This window comes from Populus nigra, chromosome 19, assembly GCF_951802175.1.
Source record: "Populus nigra chromosome 19, ddPopNigr1.1, whole genome shotgun sequence".
Classification (NCBI taxonomy): Eukaryota; Viridiplantae; Streptophyta; class Magnoliopsida; order Malpighiales; family Salicaceae; genus Populus; species Populus nigra.
Window position 1 is genome coordinate 4,754,376 of NC_084870.1, and position 23,019 is coordinate 4,777,394.

The 23,019-nt window shown below is 32.3% G+C and overlaps 2 protein-coding genes across 6 annotated transcripts; one reads left to right on the plus strand and one right to left on the minus strand.

Moving 5' to 3' along the window:
* The first annotated feature begins 437 nt into the window (after nucleotides 1-437).
* On the plus strand, nucleotides 438-3,965 carry LOC133680393 (putative E3 ubiquitin-protein ligase XBAT31). Of its 2 annotated transcripts, none has more exons than XM_062103313.1 (8): nucleotides 438-845; nucleotides 1,014-1,073; nucleotides 1,189-1,260; nucleotides 1,375-1,496; nucleotides 1,618-1,758; nucleotides 1,843-1,950; nucleotides 2,230-2,524; nucleotides 2,588-2,856. In XM_062103313.1, the coding sequence occupies exons 1-8, from the start codon at nucleotides 669-671 to the stop codon at nucleotides 2,630-2,632; spliced, it is 1,020 nt and encodes a 339-aa protein (XP_061959297.1). In that variant the 5' UTR covers nucleotides 438-668; the 3' UTR covers nucleotides 2,633-2,856. The 2 variants fall into 2 exon arrangements, with proteins under 2 accessions (XP_061959297.1, XP_061959296.1); XM_062103312.1 differs by lacking the exon at nucleotides 2,588-2,856 and adding an exon at nucleotides 3,198-3,965 and having other exon boundaries at nucleotides 443-845.
* Nucleotides 3,966-11,509: 7,544 nt separating this feature from the next.
* On the minus strand, nucleotides 11,510-13,562 carry LOC133679723 (uncharacterized protein At3g17950-like). 4 transcript variants are annotated; one of them, XR_009836198.1, is made up of 3 exons: nucleotides 13,301-13,418; nucleotides 13,031-13,171; nucleotides 11,510-12,139 (listed from the first exon to the last, which is right to left on the minus strand). XR_009836198.1 is itself a non-coding variant. In XM_062102405.1 (3 exons), exons 1-3 carry the CDS (start codon nucleotides 13,435-13,437, stop codon nucleotides 11,663-11,665), a joined length of 630 nt encoding a protein of 209 aa, XP_061958389.1. In that variant the 5' UTR covers nucleotides 13,438-13,562; the 3' UTR covers nucleotides 11,510-11,662. The 4 variants fall into 4 exon arrangements, 2 of the variants coding, with proteins under 2 accessions (XP_061958389.1, XP_061958390.1); XR_009836197.1 differs by having other exon boundaries at nucleotides 13,259-13,411; XM_062102405.1 differs by lacking the exon at nucleotides 13,301-13,418 and adding an exon at nucleotides 13,426-13,562.
* Between the last annotated feature and the right edge of the window lie 9,457 nt (nucleotides 13,563-23,019).

Below are 23,019 nucleotides of genomic sequence, written 5' to 3' on the forward strand. Positions count from 1 at the left end.
TATATTTTAATTTTAACATAAAAATATTATTTTAAATAAAAATTACTTAAAAAATAACCGTTCGGAAATATAATAAAAATGATGGGAGCTTATTTATTGGCCACCAATACTAAACAACTGCTTTTCTGGCTGCCTGCTAACAATCCAACGGACAAAAGGAAACCACAGCGGGACTGAATGGCTGAGATGAGTCCGAGACTAAGATGTTAAAGTCAAGAAAAAGACTCTTTCAAAGGAGAGAAGGACCAGGGAGCCAAAATTTACTGTTTATGGAATCTATCAATCAAACTGCCCAAACAAATATCTAACTGCTGCCCACACTCTCCCTTACACTATCTCTCTCTCTCTGACACGGTCAGCTTCCGGGCAGCTCCAAACTCCAATACAAGGACTCTCTCTCTCTAGAAACAAATATAATAAAAATACTATTCGTACGACTACACCTCACTTTCTTTCTCTCTCTAGACTTGCTTAAAGAGTCCAACTTTTGTTTTGTTGCCCAATAACTACTTTTAAGCAAAACTGAGATAGAGCGGAGAGGGGGAGACAGAGCTGCTTCTCGTCAGAGAAGGTGGCGGTGAGGTAGTGGTGCAGCTGCTCTCCGGTGAGCGGAGGGTGAAGTGCGCGCCTTTTTTTTTTTATATATATAGAGAGAGATATATATCATCATGGGTCAGGGACTGAGTTGTGCAGCGAGTCAAGAGCATGCGTTCTTCACTGCTGTGCAGTTGGGTGAATTCGACACCGTAAATGCTATGCTTGAGAGAGATCCATCTCTCCTTCATCAAACTACTTATGATCGCCAGTATCCGCTACATATTGCTGCTGCCAATGGCCAGATCGAGGTCCCTTTCTTGCTTTTCTTCTTAACCATTGATTTTGGTTTTTTGATACTGGTTACTACTCTTCTGGGTTTTTTATTTTGCGGTCTGAACTTTTAACATTTCTCTTGGTGAAAGTCTTTTCGTTTTGCTGAATGCTGATAAGAATGGATTTTGTGACATCTGTTGTAGATTTTAACAATGCTTCTGGAGCGATCTGTGGATCCTGATATGGTGAATCGTCACAAGCAGGTAATATTTTGGTAATCTTGTGTGAATGGGAATTCTCTTTTTTCTTGATCTTGTGGTATAGCTAGCGCCTTTTGCTTTATAGTGATCTTGATTTGTTGATTGTGAATGGTGATAGACTCCGCTTATGTTGGCTGCAATGCATGGCAAAATCTCATGTTTGAAAAAGCTCATCGAAGCAGGGGCAAATGTATGTCAAAGTTCAAAATCTCCGTCTCCTTTTTATTTTAGAGATTAGCTTGTTCTTATTTGAAACTGTGAATTTAGCATATACTGATAAGGTTTTCTGTTTGTTTTTTATCAGATTTTGAAGTTTGATTCACTTAATGGCAGAACTTGCTTGCACTATGCTGCTTACTATGGCCATTCGGATTGCCTTCAAGCTATTATTTCTGCTGCTCAATCAAGCCCTGTTGCTGTTTCTTGGTAACTACGTCTTTCATTCTGAAGATTTATTTGGTTTTTTATTGTTCTTCTCTTTTCTTCTCGTTGATGATTTTGCCTTTTAGTTTTTATGATAATAGCTTCTGTGGAAATTGAAATCTAGGGGATATGCACGGTTTGTCAATATCAGAGATGGTAGAGGAGCAACACCATTGCATTTAGCAGCTCGTCAAAGACGGCCTGGATGTGTACATATCTTGTTAGGCAATGGTGCTCTTGTTTGTTCTTCGACAGGAGGATATGGGTAATAATTATATTGATTTTCTCACTCATTTCTTGCCTTTGATATGATTTGTTTTAATTTTTGTTGACGTATTGCTGCTTACAGTTCCCCGGGGAGCACTCCTCTTCATTTGGCAGCCAGAGGGGGATCTCTTGATTGTATCCGTGCATTGCTGGCGTGGGGGGCAGATCGTCTTCAAAGAGATGCATCTGGGTATTACTTGATTCTATCCTTCGTTAGTTTAGAAGCTATAGCACATTCATAATGTAATAATATTGGGTAACAAAGCATGTGGTTTTCATGTTCTTTGATGTATTCTAGAAAATGTTTTCCAATGATTTCAAATAGGCACATAGCATTGGGGACCTTAATGTTATAACAGCTGTTGCTTTATTTTTAATTAAGAGCTGGGATAGCCATCATATTTCTTGATCTCAGGTCTTTTTTATAGCCTGAATGTTTTCTTATTTTTATATGGTCATCCAAATGCAGGAGAATACCCTATGTAGTTGCTTTGAAGCACAAAAATGGAATGTGTGCAGCCCTTCTTAATCCTTCATCAGCAGAGCCTCTTGTCTGGCCATCTCCATTGAAGTTCATCAGTGAGCTGAATCAAGAGGCAAAAGCTCTACTAGAGTGTGCCTTGATGGAGGCCAACAGGGAGAGGGAAAAGAATATATTGATGGAGGCCAACAGGGAGAGGGAAAAGAACATATTGAAGGGATCTGGGCATTCACTTCCATCTCCATCACATTCTGCTGATGGGACAGATTACAATATATCTGAGGTAATTTCGATGCTTATCTGTGCTTATGGGATCATGTTTAATTTTATTCCTTTCAATCAACAGGAAACAAATGTAAACAACCAGATACTGCAGTTATGGATTTGTTGAGAGCTGGAAAGTTTTACACAGAAAACGGGCCAGTGTTTCAAAACTGAAACTAGTTTTGAAAGCTTAAACTTCGAAAGTCTCAAGTTTTCATGCGAACTCATGTTTTAGTTTCTGAACTATTTAAGACACAAATAACATTGATTCCACCTCTTGATGAGTCTTTAACGTGTAATAACCAGTTATGTGCTCAAAACTGAATAAAAAACGTGACAGCTTATTTGTTATTCTGCCATAGATCGTGATATACCAATTTATGCTTAAGCACAGGTATGAATATGGTTCTCCTAGTTGATTCTTCATCTGAGATTGGAGCTTTGCATTCTTAAGTATTATTAGATGAAAGCAAAACATGTAAAAATGTGCTGTCTTGCTGAGCCTAAAACTTTCTCTAAAGTTTCTGGCTGTTAAATTGTTTCCTGTTTTAGCTGCCGAAGTCCTCTTTTTTTTTTGTTTTTCCCTGCAATTTCTTTATTAAGCCCTGCGTTGGCCAAACTACTTGGAACAAGGGTAGCAGATGGCTTGACATTGTAACTGACGTGTCTATTTGGTAACATATATAATGCAGGCAAGCGATACAGAGGTGTGCTGCATATGCTTTGAGCAGGTTTGTACAATTGAAGTTCAAGACTGTGGCCATCAGATGTGTGCACAATGCACACTAGCTCTCTGCTGCCATAACAAACCCAACCCTACAACCGCATGCCTTAAACCTCCAGTTTGTCCATTCTGTCGAAGCACCATTGTCCGTCTAGTGGTTGCTAAAATCAAGAACTGCAATGATGCTGATCAAGACATTGGGGAAATTGGTTCACCAAAGCTGAGAAAGTCCAGGAAGTCACGGAACTTCAGCGAGGGAAGCAGCAGTTTCAAGGGGTTATCGGCAACATTTGGAAAAATGGGTGGCCGTGGCTCAGGAAGGATTGCTGCAGAAAATGAGTGGATGGATAAGCCTTGACGAAACTTGGTAGCATTTGGTAATCGAAGATTCCATTTGGCAATCAAGGATTCCTTGTAATCCCAAACAAGGGCAAAAATATCAAGGAATCAGTGTCGGTGCAGGACATAATCGGGGTATATATATTGAGAGAGAGAGAGAGAGAGAGAGGGCCCCTTTGGCAATGTAGATGTAAAAACTAAGCGAAGACGTGAGTTTCAGGTTTGGATTGGTAAGTTTGGTAATGTGATTGCCGTGGGTCATATTGTTGTAGTCTTTGTTTTACTTGAGATTGAAGTAGCATTCGTTATTATTTTGAGGGTCGGTCTGTTCAATATCTGAATTGATAAAAGAAAGATTTCCTTTCTTCCTGGAAAATAAAACCTCCATTTTCTTGAATTACTGCTCCTTTACGTGTTCTGAACAAAAATCCAAGTGAAGCCTCAATTATGGGCTCTGTAAACCGAGGAAATATTATAGAAAAACTCTGTAAACTAGGGCTAATGGTAGCAGTCGTAATAAAAAAATGATGTTTGGTTGGTGAAACTTGATGGTTCTGTGTGAATCTGTGATAATGTCCCCATTGGTCAAACACTCTTGGCAGGAGAAAACTCCAATGATATAAAGATAAATACAAAAAAAAAATTCAAGCAAGTGAGGGTGGTGGGGCAAAAGGGTAGGGACCGATGAACATGATTTGACATGAGTATAGGTATGTGGATAGGATTCTGGGCCTATGAGTGTGAGAAAAGCCACAAGAAATTCACACACAGCTAACTTGGTATATGTTTAATTAATTATATTCTACTTGGTATATATATGTGATGATGACTCTTCAGACATGTACACACTACGAAGTACCTCATTTCTGCAGAAGCATTAACTATAAACTAAGAGGAGTAGTTTTTTACCCCTCCTGACAAAAGCACTCTTAATTAGCACAGTGTATTGCTTCTATTTTTTTTTAATAACAAAAATAGAAGTTTAAAAGGTTAACTAGGTAGATTTAGATTATTTTTTATATTTTATATTTTATTTTATTATTCTATACTAGATTAATTAAAAATTAAGTTTTATAAATTATTTTGATTTACTTTCTATTGGGATATCTTGGTCTCATGATCGAGATTGCTGGTTTTAGTATTTTAACTATGATTAAATCGGATCATTTTTTATTTTCTTTCTAAGAGGTTATCTTGATCTCATGACTTAGATCATAAGTCATTTAACATTGGATTTTCTTTTTAATGGGTAATAAATTATTTTGATTTATTTTCTATTGGGATATCTTGGTCTTATGATCGAGATCACTGGTTTTGGTATTTTAACCACGATTAAATCGGGTCATTTTTTATTTTTTTTCTAAGAGGTTATCTTGATGACTCAAGTCATAAGTCATTTAACATTGGATTTTTTTTTAATGGGTTATTCTCGTCTCATGACCCGAGTTGTAGTTTGACGAGTTAACCTAATTGATTAAGCTTTTTTTTAATTGACTTTTTATCTTTTAATTTCATCATTTAATATTATGTTTGATTGAGAATTAAGTTTCATGATTTATTTTGATTTGCTTTTTATTAGGTTATCCTGGCCTTATGACCCGAGAATATTGTTTAACGGGTTAACTCAGGTTGACTTGGTTTAATTTTTGTCATTTTTTTAATTAAATTTTTTATAAATTTTATTATTCAACATTAAATCTAACTTGGCTTTGGGTATTAATTTCAAATAAAATTGTAGATGTCATTTGTGATTCGCGTGTCGTAGATGACAATTGTGAAATAAGTGTCGCAGATGGTATCTACGACTCGCATATCACAAATAACAAACTCAACTAATGAAATTGTGTTATATCCTCAAATATTTTCTTTATTATGTTACTCTATCAATTATTTTTTATTGTGCTAAAATCCCAAAAAACTCCGCTACCGACTTGCCCTCCGGGTCCCTAATTCTTTCTTTTTCCTTTGGTCCCAAAAACTTTTGGGATTGTTAAATGAGTAAATGCCCCGGTTTACACTCCTTTTACCAATGAGCAATATTTACATATATGAGCTGCCTTTAATTAGATCACAAAGGTACGTTAATTTTAATCAGGATAATTGATATGGCCCTAAGGAGAAAACATGCCCCTCAAGGTTTGCATGTGGACTTCCATTATAGTATCGAAGCTTGTACACTTAATGATATTCTTTTAATTATAATATAACCGATAAATCATGGTATTCTAGCTTGTAGACTTTCCTCCAGCCGTAAAAGGTACAGCGTCGACTTTCCTTCCTTGCATATTTTCCAAGCTTGGGAAGGATAAGCAGGCATTGATATAGCTAGTTTGCCCTAACCCTAGCTAGCTGCCGATGGAGACGATAATTCTCAAAATTATCATTATAAAGCAGTGCTTCTTTTACCCGGCAAATGTTGTTTTGTCTTGTCGTTTTTCTCACCAAACACGCAATATCTTCATTGGTTCTCTTTAAGCGTAAGAGGATGTTCTTGTTTGCTGTCAATCAGTCAAAAAGATCCACTAATTAATATCTGTCTTTTCGCTAACAAGTATTATCTTATGACCTTTGAGCAAGATTAGCAAAGAAATTGGGAGCTCCATTTGATTAGTAAAAGAAGAACAGAGTAAATTGGAGACCGAAGTTTCCAATCAAAGTAGCTGAAAGTTATGTTCACATGGTTCTGGGAACGTGTTGTTTACGCACAATAAGAAAGAAATAGCAGCCAGTTACTGGTGGAATCCGCAATCAGATTAATCTCGGCAGGCGGCCATCAAGAATTAGACCAGTTAATTTCCGTTTATCAATTCTTCCACAAACTTAAAAAATACTCGGTGCCGTCGTAGAAAAGAAAAGACGTTCTTTTCTCACGCAGGCTGCAGGCATTCATGCCACTGATAAAATAAATAAATAAATTTAAAATAATATAAAACTATTCTCAACCACTCACCTAATAATTTAAATTTTTATTTAAAATAATTTTTTTACATGATATAAGAGAATTATAAGTTTAAATTTTATTATTTTCATTCTAATTAATAAAAATTAAGTATAAAATAATATAAACTTATACAAATATATAAGTTTTTGTATTAAAATAATTTTGTAAAATTTTCATCACAGAAATAGTTCCTCTATGACTATGCTTTATGGCCATGCTTTTGGTAGGACCTTGATTAAATTATTTTGGGTCAACAATGGAATATTATAGTATCCCCCCGAAGACCCATGTTGATTAATGCTGGCTTGACTTTTGTTTGGTCTTCTTGCAACTTTTATTTATTTATTACTTTCATGTTTGTATTGTGGTATTTATTATGTTACTGCATAAATCTTGGTATATATATGGAAGGTCACTTACACACAAGATGAGTACATTTTTTTTTTTTGGTAACCCGGGATGTCCGGACCAGTTTACGCGCACCACAACTAATTCCTGGATCCACTGAACACCCTGCAAGCCCAATAAGCAGGTAAGACACCACGGGGATGACAGGCATGCACGCTGAGTCTCAAACCCAAATGACAGAAGCAAGGAAACATTGTCTCTGCCGCTGGGCCGAAAGGCTCGGTGCACAAGATGAGTACATTAGCTATGGTTATCGTATCTTTGGCCATGAATACTTCGAAGGTGGAAATTAACCATTTCATAGCAAATGTATTTTACCTATAAGATATTATAAGATCATAGCTCGTGTATATTTTTTTCTTAATGTTTTTGAATTTTTTAAATAGAAATATTGTTAGATGCATGAAATTAGAAATTAGCTAATTTCCCGATAGGATTCTTTATTATTATCCATATGAACTCAAGGTTATCAATTTATTCTGATTAATGATATATTTTGATTTTAAAGTATTTCATCGTGTCATTTCGAGGTTATATATATATATATATAATTCAAAATATTAATTCAATATAGTTTCAATTCAAATTCAAAGATGAATTAACTTAAAATTATATAATTCAAATTTTAAACACAATGTCAAATATCTAAATATAATTTCAAAATCTAAATATTCTTATTAGTAACTACTAAATGGTTGACTTGTGCTACACTGCGGGTTGGATTATATTTTTTATCATAAAAAAAAATCCAAGCATAGCTAATGTTTTTTCTAATAGAAAAAGAAATTTAAACCTTGTGAGTTGATCATTTTGAGCTTATTTTCTAGTAGCTAATTTGCTTTCTAGCTAATCTGACCTGATTAATTCAACAGATCTAAAGATAATCTGAATAATTGATAATATCATAGTTTGACTAAAAAAAATTAAGATGACATTTAAAATAAAATATTGAGAAGATAACATAATGGATCGAATCGGGTTAACCTTTTAAATTCATGATTCCGGTTATGAAATCATGATAACCCTAAATAAATCAAATCAAAATAAATTATTATGCTTAATTTCCAATAAATTCATTCTTAAATGATGAAATTTGGAAAAAAAATAATCTAAAAAAAACACAATAAAACGATCTAAGTCTACTTTAGTTAACATGTAAAACTCATAACCCAAGTCATAAAATTGGGATAAAATTATAGAAAACAAACCAAAAAAATGATAGTATAATCATAATCAATCAAATATTGAAAAAGTTGAATGATAAAATTGAAAAAACAAATGTCAATAAAAAAACTCAAGTCAACTAGATTAACCTATCAAACTCGTGACATGAATCATGAGACAGAGACAACCATAAAAAAAAATAAATCAAAACAAATTATAAAATCCAATCTCTAATAAACAAAGTGTTGAAAGATGAAATTAGAAAGAAACATAGATTTTTTTTTTAAAAAAAGCAAAAAGACAGTATTCATGGAACATTATTGACCTAATAAAACTGGAACATCTCAATTGGAATTTGGCTAAAAATTTTAGAATGAAATGAAATTCAAGGTAAGATAAAATTTATTCTAGGTTGTTTCGTTTTTTAAAATAATACGAGATATATAAGCCATTTCAAATAAAATATAACATAATTAACAATCTTGAGTACAATAATCTAAAACAAAACAACATTTCATTGTTCAAATACTTTGTGTACACACTTGTAGTCACCTTTCATAACACACAATTCATAGGATAGTGAATAAACGTTTTTTACACTATGGTCTATGTTGTTTCCATCATTTATTATTCGATTATGAAATTTTATTTCTTTCATGTGTTAGTATTGTTCACAGTTCACACACTTACAATTCATTATTCATCATACTATTCATTGAATATTAGACGAGATTTCTTTACACCTTAGTCCTTGTAGTTTTCAATATTTGCATTTCGGTCATGAAACTTTATTTTTTATATTTTAGTTCATAAACTAATCTTAATATCAATGAGTTTTTATTGAATATAAAAGTACAATGGAGGTGACTTGGATCTTTAATCATGAGAGAAAAAATAAATCAGAATCCAAAAAGCTTGTTTTGTTTTAAATTTAATTTTTTAGACTAATTAAATTGTGTATCAAAATTAAAAATGTGGTTAAAGCTCATAGAATATTTTGATGGTTTTAGATGAAAACATATTGAAATTTGAGTTGCCAGAAAACTCAAAACTAGAATTTCCAGTTATTCATGGTGATCGGAAATTGTTGTAATGGATGACACATTATTTGGTCAAGCACACAAAGTGTCGTCCACTGCCTCTTTTTTTTCTTTTTTTTTTCTTTTTTGGCCTTTCAATGTTTTTTTTAAAAAAAAAATTAAAAAAACTCTTTAATAAAAAAAATATTTACAATGATATTTTAAAAATCAATAACGTCATATTTTTCACATAAGATTAGAGTTTTTAGGTAATATTATTAACTAACTTATAAATAATTATATATGAACCAAATATGCAAAGTTTTTTAAAATATTTCTCATATATTTAATGAGAATAAAATATTTATTTTTTAAAAAATAATTTTCTCAAACTATTTTTTTTCATACGTGTCACATAAGAATTACCGAGATATTATTTTTATTTTTGATTGACAAATCTTGATATGTTTTTATTTTAAAATCACACTACTAATAAAAAAGATATATTTTTTTCAAAATAAAAAAAATAGATAATAAAAAAGAAGTTTTGGATAACAATACATTTTTTCTAATGAATTTAAATTATTAAATTCTTATGAGTTTTAACTTTAATAACCATGAAATTATTTTGGATAAACAAATACATTTTTTCTCTCTTAAATTTAAACTATAAAAATTCTTATAAATATTTATTTTAATTATCATAAAATAAAATAGAAATTATTTTACAAAATAACCCCTGCATTATATTGTCATACTATCTAGTGATTTCTAAACCGTTAATAAAACACTAAAAGAGATGGTAATTATATTGTTCATTCCCCCACAAAAAACTATTCATTTCAATAATGTTTTTTTTTTCAATCTATATTTTTTTTTCAATTTCAACTTCATCCTCTAACTTATGATTTATTAAGGATTAAATTTTATATTTTTTTCAATTTAGTTTTTATTGAGTTATACCAATCTAATGATCTAGGTCACAGGGTTAGCCTGATTGACTCAATTTTTTTATTAATTTATTTTTTCAATTCTATTATTTAATATTTTTATTGAATGTGAATTAGGTTTCATGATTTATTTTGAATTATTTTTTTCAGGGTTATTCTGATCTCATGACTCAAGTCAAGGGGTTTAACGGGTCAATCCAAATTGACTCGAATAATTTTTAGTCCTTTTAAAATTTTATTTTCAATTTTTTCCTTCAACATTAAGTTGATTGAGAATTGTGTTTCATAACTTGTTTTAATTTATTTTCTACGAGGTTATCTTAATCTCATGATCAAGATCGTGGGTTTGATAGGTTAATCTCGGGTTGACTCAGGTTTGCTTTCTATAAGGCTATCTTGGTCTCAAGATCCAGGTCACAGGTTTGGTGTGTTAACACATGTTAACTCGAGTATTTTTTTTTCTTTTTTTTAATTGATTTTTTTTAAAATTTCATCCTTTAACATTTAGTTGATAAGGAATTGAGTTTCGTAATTTGTCTCAATTTTCTTTTTATGAGGTTATCTTAATCACATGACCCGAGTCGCGGGTTTGTTAAGTTAACTCGAGTTAAATCATGTTATTTTTCTCATCCTTTTTAATTGATTTTTTTTTCAATTTTATTCTTCAACATTTAATTAATTAGAAATTATACTTCATAATTTATTTTGATTTGCTTCTTGTTGGTGTATCATTGTCTTATGATCATAATTGCAGATTTGATAAGTTAAGTCGAGATGACCTAATATGTTGTAATCTAAATATTTCTTTTTTAAATAAATATCTTAATTTTTTAATAAAATTATATTTTTATCAGTAATCTGGAATGTATTTATGTCCACCAAGTTGATAAAATTACAGTGGGTTAATACAAGCATGATTTTTTTGACTGAAAAAAAATTTAGCATTATCTAAATATTTTTTTAATAACTCGCAATGGAGCACGCTGCCAATCATGTAGTTTATGACGATAAGCACATGGCCCATGGCTTCAGCCGGAGGACAAGTTGGGCTGCTTAATTCGTGGGATCAGAGAACCAACTACTGTCCATGTACGGACAAGGCAGAAACCGGAGATACGGATGCATCTCCAATCCAGGACCATTGCACAGCAATCTCCTTGACACTCTCAATCCTGCCTTGTAGTCCCGCAAATTGGGAGCCTCACTCTAGTTATCATGCTCTTGTAAACGTATCATAAGATAGCAGTAGCGCAGGTCAAGGCCTCTAGATTCATCCACTAATCGGTTGGTCTTGATATAAAAATAGAAAAACACACCTTAACAAGGTCTTAGATTGCATTAATGGTGGCAGAACTATCATGGTCACGAGGAGATTGACATATTCATAATCTCGTGAAATCTCTGTATTTGTTGTTCAACACCAAGCAAGAGACCACCCAATAGAGAGAGATCAAGTGCATAGACGTGAAATTGATTTCTTTTAGCCTGAAACCAATAAAAATTACAAGCTCCTTTTTAGTTTTCTACATAGGACATGAAATTCAATCATCAATAGTGACAACAGGAGAAGGATTTTTTTTGTTTTTTTTTTTTTTGGTGTGTAGAAGGTGATTCAAAGAGAGGGTTGTCCACACATGCATGAAAATAGAACTGGTACTGTATATTCACCACAGTGCTCTAGTTCTTCATTTCCTCTCCTTTCAGCTTCGGCACTGCAGCTTTGACTTGGTCTAGGAGGAGCAACATGGCCATTAACAAATAGTGAGTTGGGTTCCGTAACAGGCTGAGCAAGTTCAAGCTCATCATGAGGTCCATGAATAAGGTCGTGATTCCTTCTATATTCACTAGATGCTCTTCTCTCCACAGCAAGAAAATGGCCAAGAGATGGAGTATTATTCACAACTTCGGCATCAGTAGTGTCTCTTGAACATAAAGAGAAAATCCATGTTTTGGATTTGCAGCTCTTCTTGTCTTCAACTACTTCAACTTTCCTTGCCCTTGTTGATTTTCTAGAGAGCTCTAGTATGTTGGAAACACCTATAAGACTCCCCAGTGTAATGCTCTTGTCATGGAAGAAAGATCCTGTAGACTGGAATCAATCATGAATAGATGAGCAATATTAACTCTAGATTGACAAGACATTCAGTTTATCTATTTAATTACACGGCCAAGTCAAAAGATTGAAAAACTGCAAACCAGGTAGCAGCTTCTACAGAAGAGGTCCATTAAGGACTGCAAAGCTATGCAGCTGGGTTTTTGGTTCAGATGGACATGTACAAGGTGATTGAATCCTTTCTTAGGAGTCTCTTATTCTATTTTTTATACTGTATTTTCTGCACTTTATTTCTCCTAATAGCAAAAAATTCAAGCTTTGATCCTAAAAATGGAATACTACATAGGATCTGAAATTGATGTTAACACAAATAGGACAACCGAAATCAATTGGCAGGCGTTGATTTGTGCCCTCTTCTGTAATATATATCACAAGGGATGCCTGATATGACAATTATGAAGTGCTGGTGCATTGAACTGACCACTGATTATGAAAGGTACCTAATTGTTAGTCATTGCACCCTAAAAAAGAAAGGAAAAGGCACTTAGAGAGCGAATTAACAAACAAGATTGATGAACAAGGTCACCAACCCTAACCACTACCATACTTTCTGGTATGGAGGAAAGAGATTTTCAATGCTGCATTATTACTCATTCAAAGAAAATGTCGAAGGAAACACTAACCAGTCTTCATTCAAATCAATGACATTGTTCATTAAGGTCACTTGCTATATTTCAAAATGGAGAAGAAAAATCAGGAAACCAAAATCTCCTTGTCAAACCCCATAATTACCAAGAAAATTAAGGTATGTGAACAAACCAAACTGAAAAGAAAAGGGGAAAAAAATAGGTATATTTTTATAGAAAAGACTAATGAAAAAACGTACTGAAGAAAAATTTCACAGTAAAGTCTTGTCATTTTACCGACCTCGGTGTCTAAATCTGATGAGGAATCTGTTGAGGAGCCAGTGAGTAACGTGTTGAATGATATTGATCCAGAAAAATCACCATTTCTAGCTATCCCAACTCTCACATTCAGGGGGTGCAAACCCAGAGGCCAACCTTCTTCCTGCAATCAAATCAGCCAGTGAAATTATTCGAAACCGTTCAACCTCAACATCATGTACACAAAAAAAAATAAAGAAGATAATTGTACTTTAATCAGAAACAAGAACAACTTGACAAAGAAAAGGTAGACCCTTTAATCAGGTAAATGATAGGAAAAGAACACACGCCCTCATCGGAAAATCAGAGAAACATGAAAATCTAAGAGACAATCCATGTGGGATCATCCAAGAAGTGAAAAGGAAGACAAAGCTATACCTGCTGAGCCATATCTGCCGAGAGTAATTGTGATAATTGTATAAATATGGGGATCGAAGTAAAAGAAAGTCACAGTGAGGAGGTCATTTCCTTTGTGTTTTCTACCCTCCAAGACAAGATAAGACAACTAACGAGGTGTGATTGATTATGAGAAGTTTAGAAAGTAAATTCAAAATAGATGTACTTCACTTATACAGTAGTGCAAGAACCAATGGTTAATAATTATTAACCTGGTCGGGTTTCGGGTTAAATAGATTAGCTCGGTTTAACCCAAAAAAATTAAAAAAAATATTTAAGATTTTAATATTTCATATCATTTTTTTAAATAATACATGTGAATATAAACTATTAAAAAAATATAAGTCATGCAGTGTAATATAGTTATTATATATCTAAAAGTTAAGAAATAATTCGTGTATACGATGACTATAAAAAAGAAATGTGAAGTGTAATAAAATTTCCCAAAGAACAATGAAAGAAACAGTGTAGCTATATATAGTTTTCTCACATAAAAAAAATTAAAAAATAATGCATATGGATATAAGCTATAAAAAATGAAATGTGAGGTATTAAGTGCAATATTGTTATCCTATATAGATTATATAGAGTTATCCCACATGTTAAAAAAAAAAAACAATTCATGTGGATATAGATTATATATATAGTTATCCCATATCAAAAAATTAGAAAAATATTTCATGTGGTTATAAGCTATATATAACTACCTCATGTAAAAAAAGTTAAGAAACATTTTGTGGATATAGGTTATAAAAAGAAGTGAGGTTAAATATTTATAGATTAATTTTATATTTTTTAACTTTTTATTTAAAAATAATATTAAAAAAATTGAGTCTCACTCAGGTAATGGATTTTCTAGGACCAATTATAAGCTCGAGTTTTGTTTATTTAAAACTCGACCAAGATCCTGGATCACTCAATTCCAAGGCTCGGGCCGGTTTTCGTAACAGTGAATTGGTTATGTGTGGGAGAGTAAAAAACAAGTACAAGAGGGTCAAAAGGAAAAATGACTTCTCATTTGTATGATTTCTTTTCTTTGCTTTAATGAAATTTTGTTGACTAGAAAGAGGAAACAAAATCATATTGTACCAATAAAAAAGATTAAAGAGAACCCACAATTTGGCTGACGTTCATTGCAAGATTAGATTTTGTGCACGGGAAAATCACAGAACGAGCCCTACATTCGATGTCCATGGCAAGATTGAATGTCGATATCTTCAATTAACTTTGTTCCAAGTACTGTTTTAGGTGAAATAATTAATTATAACCCTCTTGGTTTAAAATACCCCATAGTAAATCCCTGTGTTAATTTTCACATATTTTTATAATGTAGTCTTTCAATTTATTAGTTTTTTTCCCCTTCATGTCCTTATAACGACAACGTATTGGTGTTTTGAGAGAGAACCTCACAACCCTTTCGTAATAATTGGAGCATCCAAACCAAGCGTTGCCTTCATATATTCTCCTATCAAAATGGGAGGGAGGGGGACATATGTACTGAAAAGACATCATGGCCATCTGGGAAAAAGGACTCGGAAAATATAGACATCCACAAAGATTCCATGGCTATTCATTTCATCATGAGACCTGTTATCTAAGGAGGATCCAATGAAGATCACTGCGGTAAAAAGGACGACACTCCCTTAGGATTTGGTGGACGACATGTATAACGTGGTGACAACTGTGTTACTTTTGGTTTTCTATAGGAAAAAAAAAAACCATCTTTGTTTACGTGAATTGAGTGTGTTGACATGCAATCAGATAGTCATGGTTTAATTGATTACGAGATGACATGTCCGTGTGTTGCTGCGGGTTTATAAAACAAATATATTTAATAGTATTATAATTGTGAATCAATGCTAGATAAGTAATAAAAAATAAAAATATGATGGAGCAAATATTTCATGACAAAAAAAAAATTGTGTTGGTGATCAAAAACTTAGAAACTGAACAAAATGATTTGTAGCAATTTACTGTATTTTGTGAGGAAAAATACAGTGCTTTCGCCACATGATTTAACTTTTCAGTTAATAAAAAGAAAAAATTACAAAGCTAAATTCTCTACCAACTTAATATTAAAAAAAACCAACAAAGATAATTTTGGAAGGAAAAAAACCCATGAGAAAAAATATTGTAGCAATTGACAATGTTTTGTGATGAAAACTATAGCGTTTTTCCCAATAAAATAAAATAAAAAACCATTTAGAGAAATATTATAGCAATCCACAGTGTTTTGTGAGAAAAACTACAACGCTTTCCTCATATGATTTAGTTTTACTGTAATTATAATTCTTAACCAACTCAATATTAAAAAAAAATCGACAAATATAATTTTGAAAAAAATCATAAAAAAATCACATGGAAAAACACTGCAACAATTCATAGTGTTTTAAAGAAAAAAATTACAAAGCTAAATTCTTAATCAGCTCAATATTAAAAAAACATTGACAGAGAAAATTTTAGAAAAAAATAACAAAACAAACACCAAAAAAAGAAAAAAAATCATGTTGGAAACACTGTAGCAATTCACAGTGTTTTGTGATGAAAGCTACAATGCTTCCCTATATGATTTAGCCTTATTTGTAATGACTTATAATTATAATTTACAAACAACTCAATATTAAAAAAATATAATTAAAAAATATAATTTGAAAAAAGTTATAACAAAAAACCATACGGAGAGACACTGTAGCAATCCACAATATTTTATGAACAAAGCTACAATATTTTCCCTACATAATTAAGTTTTATTACAAAGTTAAATTCTAACCAACTCAATATTAAAAAAAATAAAATCAAAGAAGATAATTTTGAAAAAAATATCACAAAAAAAGAAAACACAAAAGAAACTGGAAGAAAACCATGTGAGGAAAAACTGTATCAATCCATAGTGTTTTGTGAGGAAAAACTTGTATTTACTTGTAATTGCAATTCTTAACCATCTTAACATTTAAAAAATAAAATTGACAAAGATAATTTTAGGAAAAAACATTATAAAAACAGAAAAAAAACCATGTGGAAAAAAACATTGTAGCAATCAACAGTAATTTCCAAAAAAATTTACAGTGCTTTCCTAACATATTGTAACTGTAATTTTTAACTAGCTCAATATTAAAAAATAAAATAAAAAAATATAATTTTTGAAAAAAACAAACTATGTGGAGAAACTGTAGCAATCAACAATGTTTTAAAGAAAAAAAATTACAAAACCAAATTCTCAATCAGCTCAATATTAAAAAAAAATCAACAAATATAATTTTGAAAAATAAAGAAATAAAATAGAAAAACTATGTGGAAAAACATCGCAGTAATTCACAGTATTTTAAAGAAAAAAATTACGAAGCAAAAATTTTAACCAGGTCAATATTTAAAAGGTAAAATCAACAAAAAAAATTTGGAAAAAAAATAAATAAAAAAAACAAAAATTGAAAAGTTAAAAAAATTGAAAAAAAGGAAAAAAACGAAAAATAAAAAATAAAAAAGGGAAAAGTTAGCCAAAAAAAAAAACAGGGAGAAGAATCACTGTGGATTACTGTTGTAATCCACAGTGAAATGTGTTGGGGTGGGACAGTGGTTCCCTCATACCATTTAGAGTATGTTTTAATTTATATAATATAAAATATAGTTTTGATCATAATTTCTCCCTTGTTTCTTTCAATTATACATACAAAAGATGCTAGTGTTTTATGTAATTCTATTTTCAAAATTCTTTTTAAGGGACATGAGCAACTATCAAGGCGCATCATCCCTTACAAAATAGAGATCAACTACAATGTGATTCATGCACGAATGCATGACGAGGTTAAGAATGAGATGGGTGGCACTCACGTATCATAAGCAAAAGTGATTTGACCATGTGATTAATTTGTTTTTGTATTTTAAAATATTTTAAAAAAAATTGAAAATTTTTTATTTTTTTATTTGCTTCAAATTGAATTTTTTTTGTGTTTTCAAATCATTTTGATCTGCTGATGTCAAAAATAATTTTTTAAAAATAAAACAAATATTATTTTAATGCATTTTCGAGCAAAAAAACACTTTAAAAAACAACTGTTACTACACTCCTAAACACCCTCTTTTAAACCAAGAAAAATAAGATAAGTAGTAGTTGACATCTGATCACCATGGTTACCAGCCCAGTCAATGTCTAAAAAGGCAAGAAAATGTATAGGGTATGATCAACGATAAAGAAAGGTACTATGGTGAATGGTGTGCTTTAAGTAATGTATAAGTCGTTTAGTGACCTGTAGTGAGTGGAATTTGGGTTATGTATGACTTCATCAATTTATTCGTTGAAAAATTTATTTCAAGTCTTGTAAATGAAGGATAGTGCAAGACACCAATCACTTTGTAAAATTTAGTGCAGTCAACAGGAGGAGACCAATATGCAAGATGCAATTTGACACTTGTTGACAGGGGTATAAACAATTTTAGCTCCTTTCATACGTGTATGATTATTTATCATGGTTAACCACTTATTAAAAGGTTATTTATCCCTCATTAATACTATTAGGATAAAATTACATTCTAGCCCTTCCATTCAAATGAAAGGACAAAATTCATGAGCTATAAATATCCTATGAATCACCCAGGTAAAATGTTCCCAATCTATTCATTCTTAATATTTTTAGCATATATATATATATATATATATATACCTATCTCTCTAAAATATCATTATATTTTCTCTCTCTACAAAGTTACTAACTAAAGCATCTAAAAGTCCTCACATGTATTAAAAAGGATCTTTTGTAGGTATTTGGGTTCCCACATTAAGCTACTAATTACCAACCATATTGGCTTTTCATATTAAGCTATCAGCCACCAACCAGGCCTGGAAGAATGAGTCATTGCAGAAACTAAATGATCAATTTATTATCCAACCATATAAACCTTATTCTTAAGCACCTTAGTTTTTTTAATATTATCAATTGGCGTCGTTTGTAGAAAAATAATTAAAAAACCATCAATTTCTTCTTAGAACTTATTTATGATATTTTTAGGTCATCCTATAATAAACAACCAAGACACATCTGGGTCAGAACACCTGTCGGATTTATCGATCACCAGGGGCACTTCTACCCAAATTGGATTTTTAACAACTCATCAATCAGGTGCAAGTCCTTACTAGGATCGTGTTGGCAACTCAAGTTCAAAACCAGGACTTATCATCCTAACAAGTCTTAGCACTCTCAACAACGTACAATGCCTAATGCCATCATCATTGACCGCTCTTAGCGCCCGTAAATAATTGCACTATTTAAAGGTGTCTGGGCAAAATAACATCCAGAAAAGTATTTTGCCTCGGTGTTTCCCAAATCCCTCAAAGTAGGCATTCTAGACACACTCTCACTCTTACTAGACATTAATTATTAAACTTGTCATTCCACACCAAACTTCTTGGGCTACCTAAAGCTCAACAAACAAAGGATTGAGAGACGATATGTATTTGAACACCCCTAACGAAATGTCTACAACCCCTATCAAGTGTGAGGCTCTTCTTTGTCCTGATGAGTTTTGAAAACTTGAATCCCCTAGGACTATATTCCAAAAAAATAAGCTTGAACAATTATGATGGTCTCGCCGACCCGAGGGGGCATATGTAAAATATATGTAGTAGCTTGAAGCTGGTCATCCAAGGTAGTGACTCAATGTGTAAGATCTTTTCTGCAATCTTCAGAGGTTTATGCGTTCCTGGTACAACAATTTAGAGGTAGACTTTATTGGAGGGTTTAGTGACCTCTACGCCAAGATAGTAATGTATTTTAGCATGAGAATACCCGCTAAAAAAAGCTTCATAAAGCTATTTAGTATTACCCAGTTAGAGGGTGATTCCACGAGGGCATACTTAAAGAGGTTTAACAAGGAGATACACAAGGTGAAATAGTTGATTGAAACAATGGCCTCAAAGGCCTTGATAAGTGAGGTAAGAAAACATGCTCTATGGAGAAAGCTTTATGTTATACCAGATAAAAGCTTATTCAAGGTGAAACAAGTAATGAAAAATTATATACGGGTGGAAAAAGCAAAAGTGTTATTGCATAAGCCTTCGTTTTTTTTTTTTACAGCGATAGCCAATATAAAGGACCTTTGAAGCAAAATCATTATCCTGATGGGAATGAAATCTCAAGGAAAAACCAAGAGGGACCAGTTTATGGGCGCTTGATGTATCCTAAAGGTTTGCTACTCCCTTGAGTTAAAGTGGCATGAATTATTTGAAGTTATCAAAACAGTCAAGATAAACACCTACCATCTCTAAGATAAAGAAGGAAAAAATCTCTCTCGCACTTGTCACTTAGATCACCTCTAGATATATTATGTTTGATAGGAATGTAAGGTTATTTCTAAAATAAAAATATTATATCTCTGATATGCATTTCCTAACTTTCAATCTCCAAAGCAGTCTCAGACTGACACAATTCTCCAGTAGAGCTTCCGAGCCTCATGTTATCTTCAGGGATTGATATTGATCTCCCGCTCTTCAGTATAGTCTTGGATTGACAGGCCTCCCATTATAGTGTGATCATCGATTAGAAGGCCATGAACCTCCCTCTTTCTAGTATAATTTTGGATTGGTACAGGGATTTCAAGCCTCATGCTATCGCCAAGGCTTACCCTTTATGGGTTCCCCTCAGGCTTTTAGAAATTTTCTAAGTATAAGCTTCCTCTCCATGGGTTCCTTTAATCCATGGTTCCCTTAACTTTTTAGAATTGTTTTTCAAGTATAGGCTCCTCATCATTGGGTTACCCTTATCCTCCTAGAGAATTTTATAATTATGGTTTTCTTAATGGTTTCCCTCTACATATTTAGAAATTATTTCCATCATGGTGCACACCTCTACACACGGGTTCTCCAATAAATAACCCCAAGGTTTCCACCATTCTTTTCATACAAAGAAAAAATCAACGAATACATTATAATAACCAGACATTTTTATAAAGTATTTGTGTATCAATATTACAAAGATTCAGGGGGCTATTGATGGATTAAGATTTATTTGTAGTTTTAAAATAAATTTTTTAATAAAGCCCAAGTCTGGATTTAATGGGCCTAAAAACCCACGGGTCCAAATAACTTGCTTGAGCCCAATCGCATATGGGCTCAACCTTGGAGAGCCCAGCACCCATGGACTCTGTATAGAGAAAGAGTCCAACTCTCAGGGGTTCATCCTTGGGAAAAAAACCTGACACCTATAGAGTTAGCCTATAGAAAGAGCCCAACCTTCATGGGCTCAACCTTAGGGAAGAGCCCAGCCCTCATGGGCTCATCCTTAGGGAATAACCTAATATGTTCGGTCATAGAGCCATCATTGTTTAGCTCAGGTGATGCATCTTTTTTTGAATACCTTTCGGGCTCAACCGCGTGACCCGAGCCCAACCCTTTAAGCCTTATTTCTTGGGACCCATATAAACCCTGGAGATTTTTTACTAACCCAATACATTTTGAATATTATTCTATTTACACCCTTAGGTATATAAAAACCTCTCATGACCTACCACTTTTTCATCGCATTAATGTAAGAGATATTTATCTCACATTAATGCATATGTAAGGGATATTTATTCCTTATTAATGTTATCAAGACAAAATTACACTTTAGTCCCTCCACATAAACAAAAAGACAATATTTATGGGCTATAAATACCACATGAATAACTCAGGTAAAAGGTTCACAATCTCTTCATTCTCAATATTTTTAGCATATATATTTTAAAAGTCTATCTCTCTAAAATGTCATTGTATTTTTTCTCTATAGAGTTGCTAACTTAAGTATTTGAGAATCCTCATATTTACCTTTTATATGTATTTGACTTTTCACATCAAGTTATCAGTTACCAACCAACTTGGCTAGAGAGAATGAGTCAAATTGCAAGAATTAAATGATCTGCCTATTATCCAACCACATAAATCTTATTCTTGAACACCTTGAATTTTTGAACATCATCAATTATATATATGAATATTTATTTAGTTAAGTAATTAAATATTATGTAAAACTTGAGATAATGGATATACAAAAAAATATATATATAAAAGTACTTAGAAACATAATACTGAAATAAGTAAGTATTAAAATATTTTGTATAAATAAAAAAAATCCAAGACAGCTACTGAAACAGTAATTAGAATGTTGCTAATACCTTTCATATCTTTCTAAGACACTAACAAAATGCCTATATATAACATCCATTCTATAAAGCCTTGCTCTCATAATGCATACCTTTTTTTTCTTAGTTCTACTTCATGATTGTCATCGTGACTTTGTGGTCATTTGGGAATGCGACCAACCACATGGTTAGCCGAGTTTCGTAGCTTAACCTTTTAAATCCATAATCCAAGTTATTGACTCCACTAAGTTTAAGAACTTTGTTTTTTAAACTATTTTTTACTTAATTATAAATAATAAAAATAGAAGCACATAAAACTAAGCATAAACTAATTGTCAAAATGTTTGTTTGAAATTGTGATAACGTCATTAAAAGCAAACTAAAACAATTTATAAAATCAAAATCAAGCAAATATCAAAAGATGAAATTGAAAAATAAAAAGAAAAGGAGGAAATTTGAAAAAGAAAGGGAGGGAGATGAAAAAAAAAGTCATTTTCTTCACTATTCATATAAATAATGTAAGAAGTGAGTCGGCATCCCATCTCTGCTAAACTTAGTAAGCAATGCTTTGATCTAATTGACTTAAGTCATTGTGTTATTTTCATGATTATGAAATGCCCAAAATAGATTTTTGTGATCCCATAGCTTTATTGATAATTTATTTTTTTCAGGAATGCTGTTGATAAATATATAATAATATATTTGTCTATTATTTATTATATATACAAGTCCATACCATGATAAAATATTGATCAAAGAAATATCATGATGATTTTTCAAGAGCAATGGCAGGTGCCTAGATTTCTTTAATAATACTATGGCAACTCCTCAGCATTAAAGGTGACAGCATTCAAATGCGATGATTTCAACTTTTCCACAGCATAATAATATTCTTTTTGTATAATTATTTTTCTGTAGTGGGAAATCAGAACTTTGTTTTCGGGGGAACGGGGAAAACAGAAGAATTGGTAAAAGTTAATCGATGGCTCAGAGCCATCACCCAGAAGAAGAAGCCGCCTGCTAGAGAGAAATGGCCCTTTGCGATTTTGGAACGCCCCAGGACCGAGAGTGGCTCGTGGCTCGTGGCTCATGGGAGAATTAAAGCTAACAATTCGCCCATTGAGAATTTCAAATGGTTAAGCCCAATTCAGATGGACCACGGCTGGTCTGGATTCAAAGGTAAAACTTCGATCAAGAAAGCTTCTTTAAGTATGAAATGAAACTCTTCATAGTAAAAAAAGATCTAATTTAAAGACATTTCAAGATGAGAAAAAGGTGTTCAAAGCAGAATAAAACTAGAACGATATATAAAGAAGCTAGCTAGCATGCATATATTAATAAGGTGATAAAAACCTGTAGGCTAGCGCATGGAACATTTTCCTTTCCAGTATCATCAGCCCATTGAATGCTGCCTAACAGATTAGTATCACAGAGGATATATTTGCAATCAATGTGAAGTTCGAATTT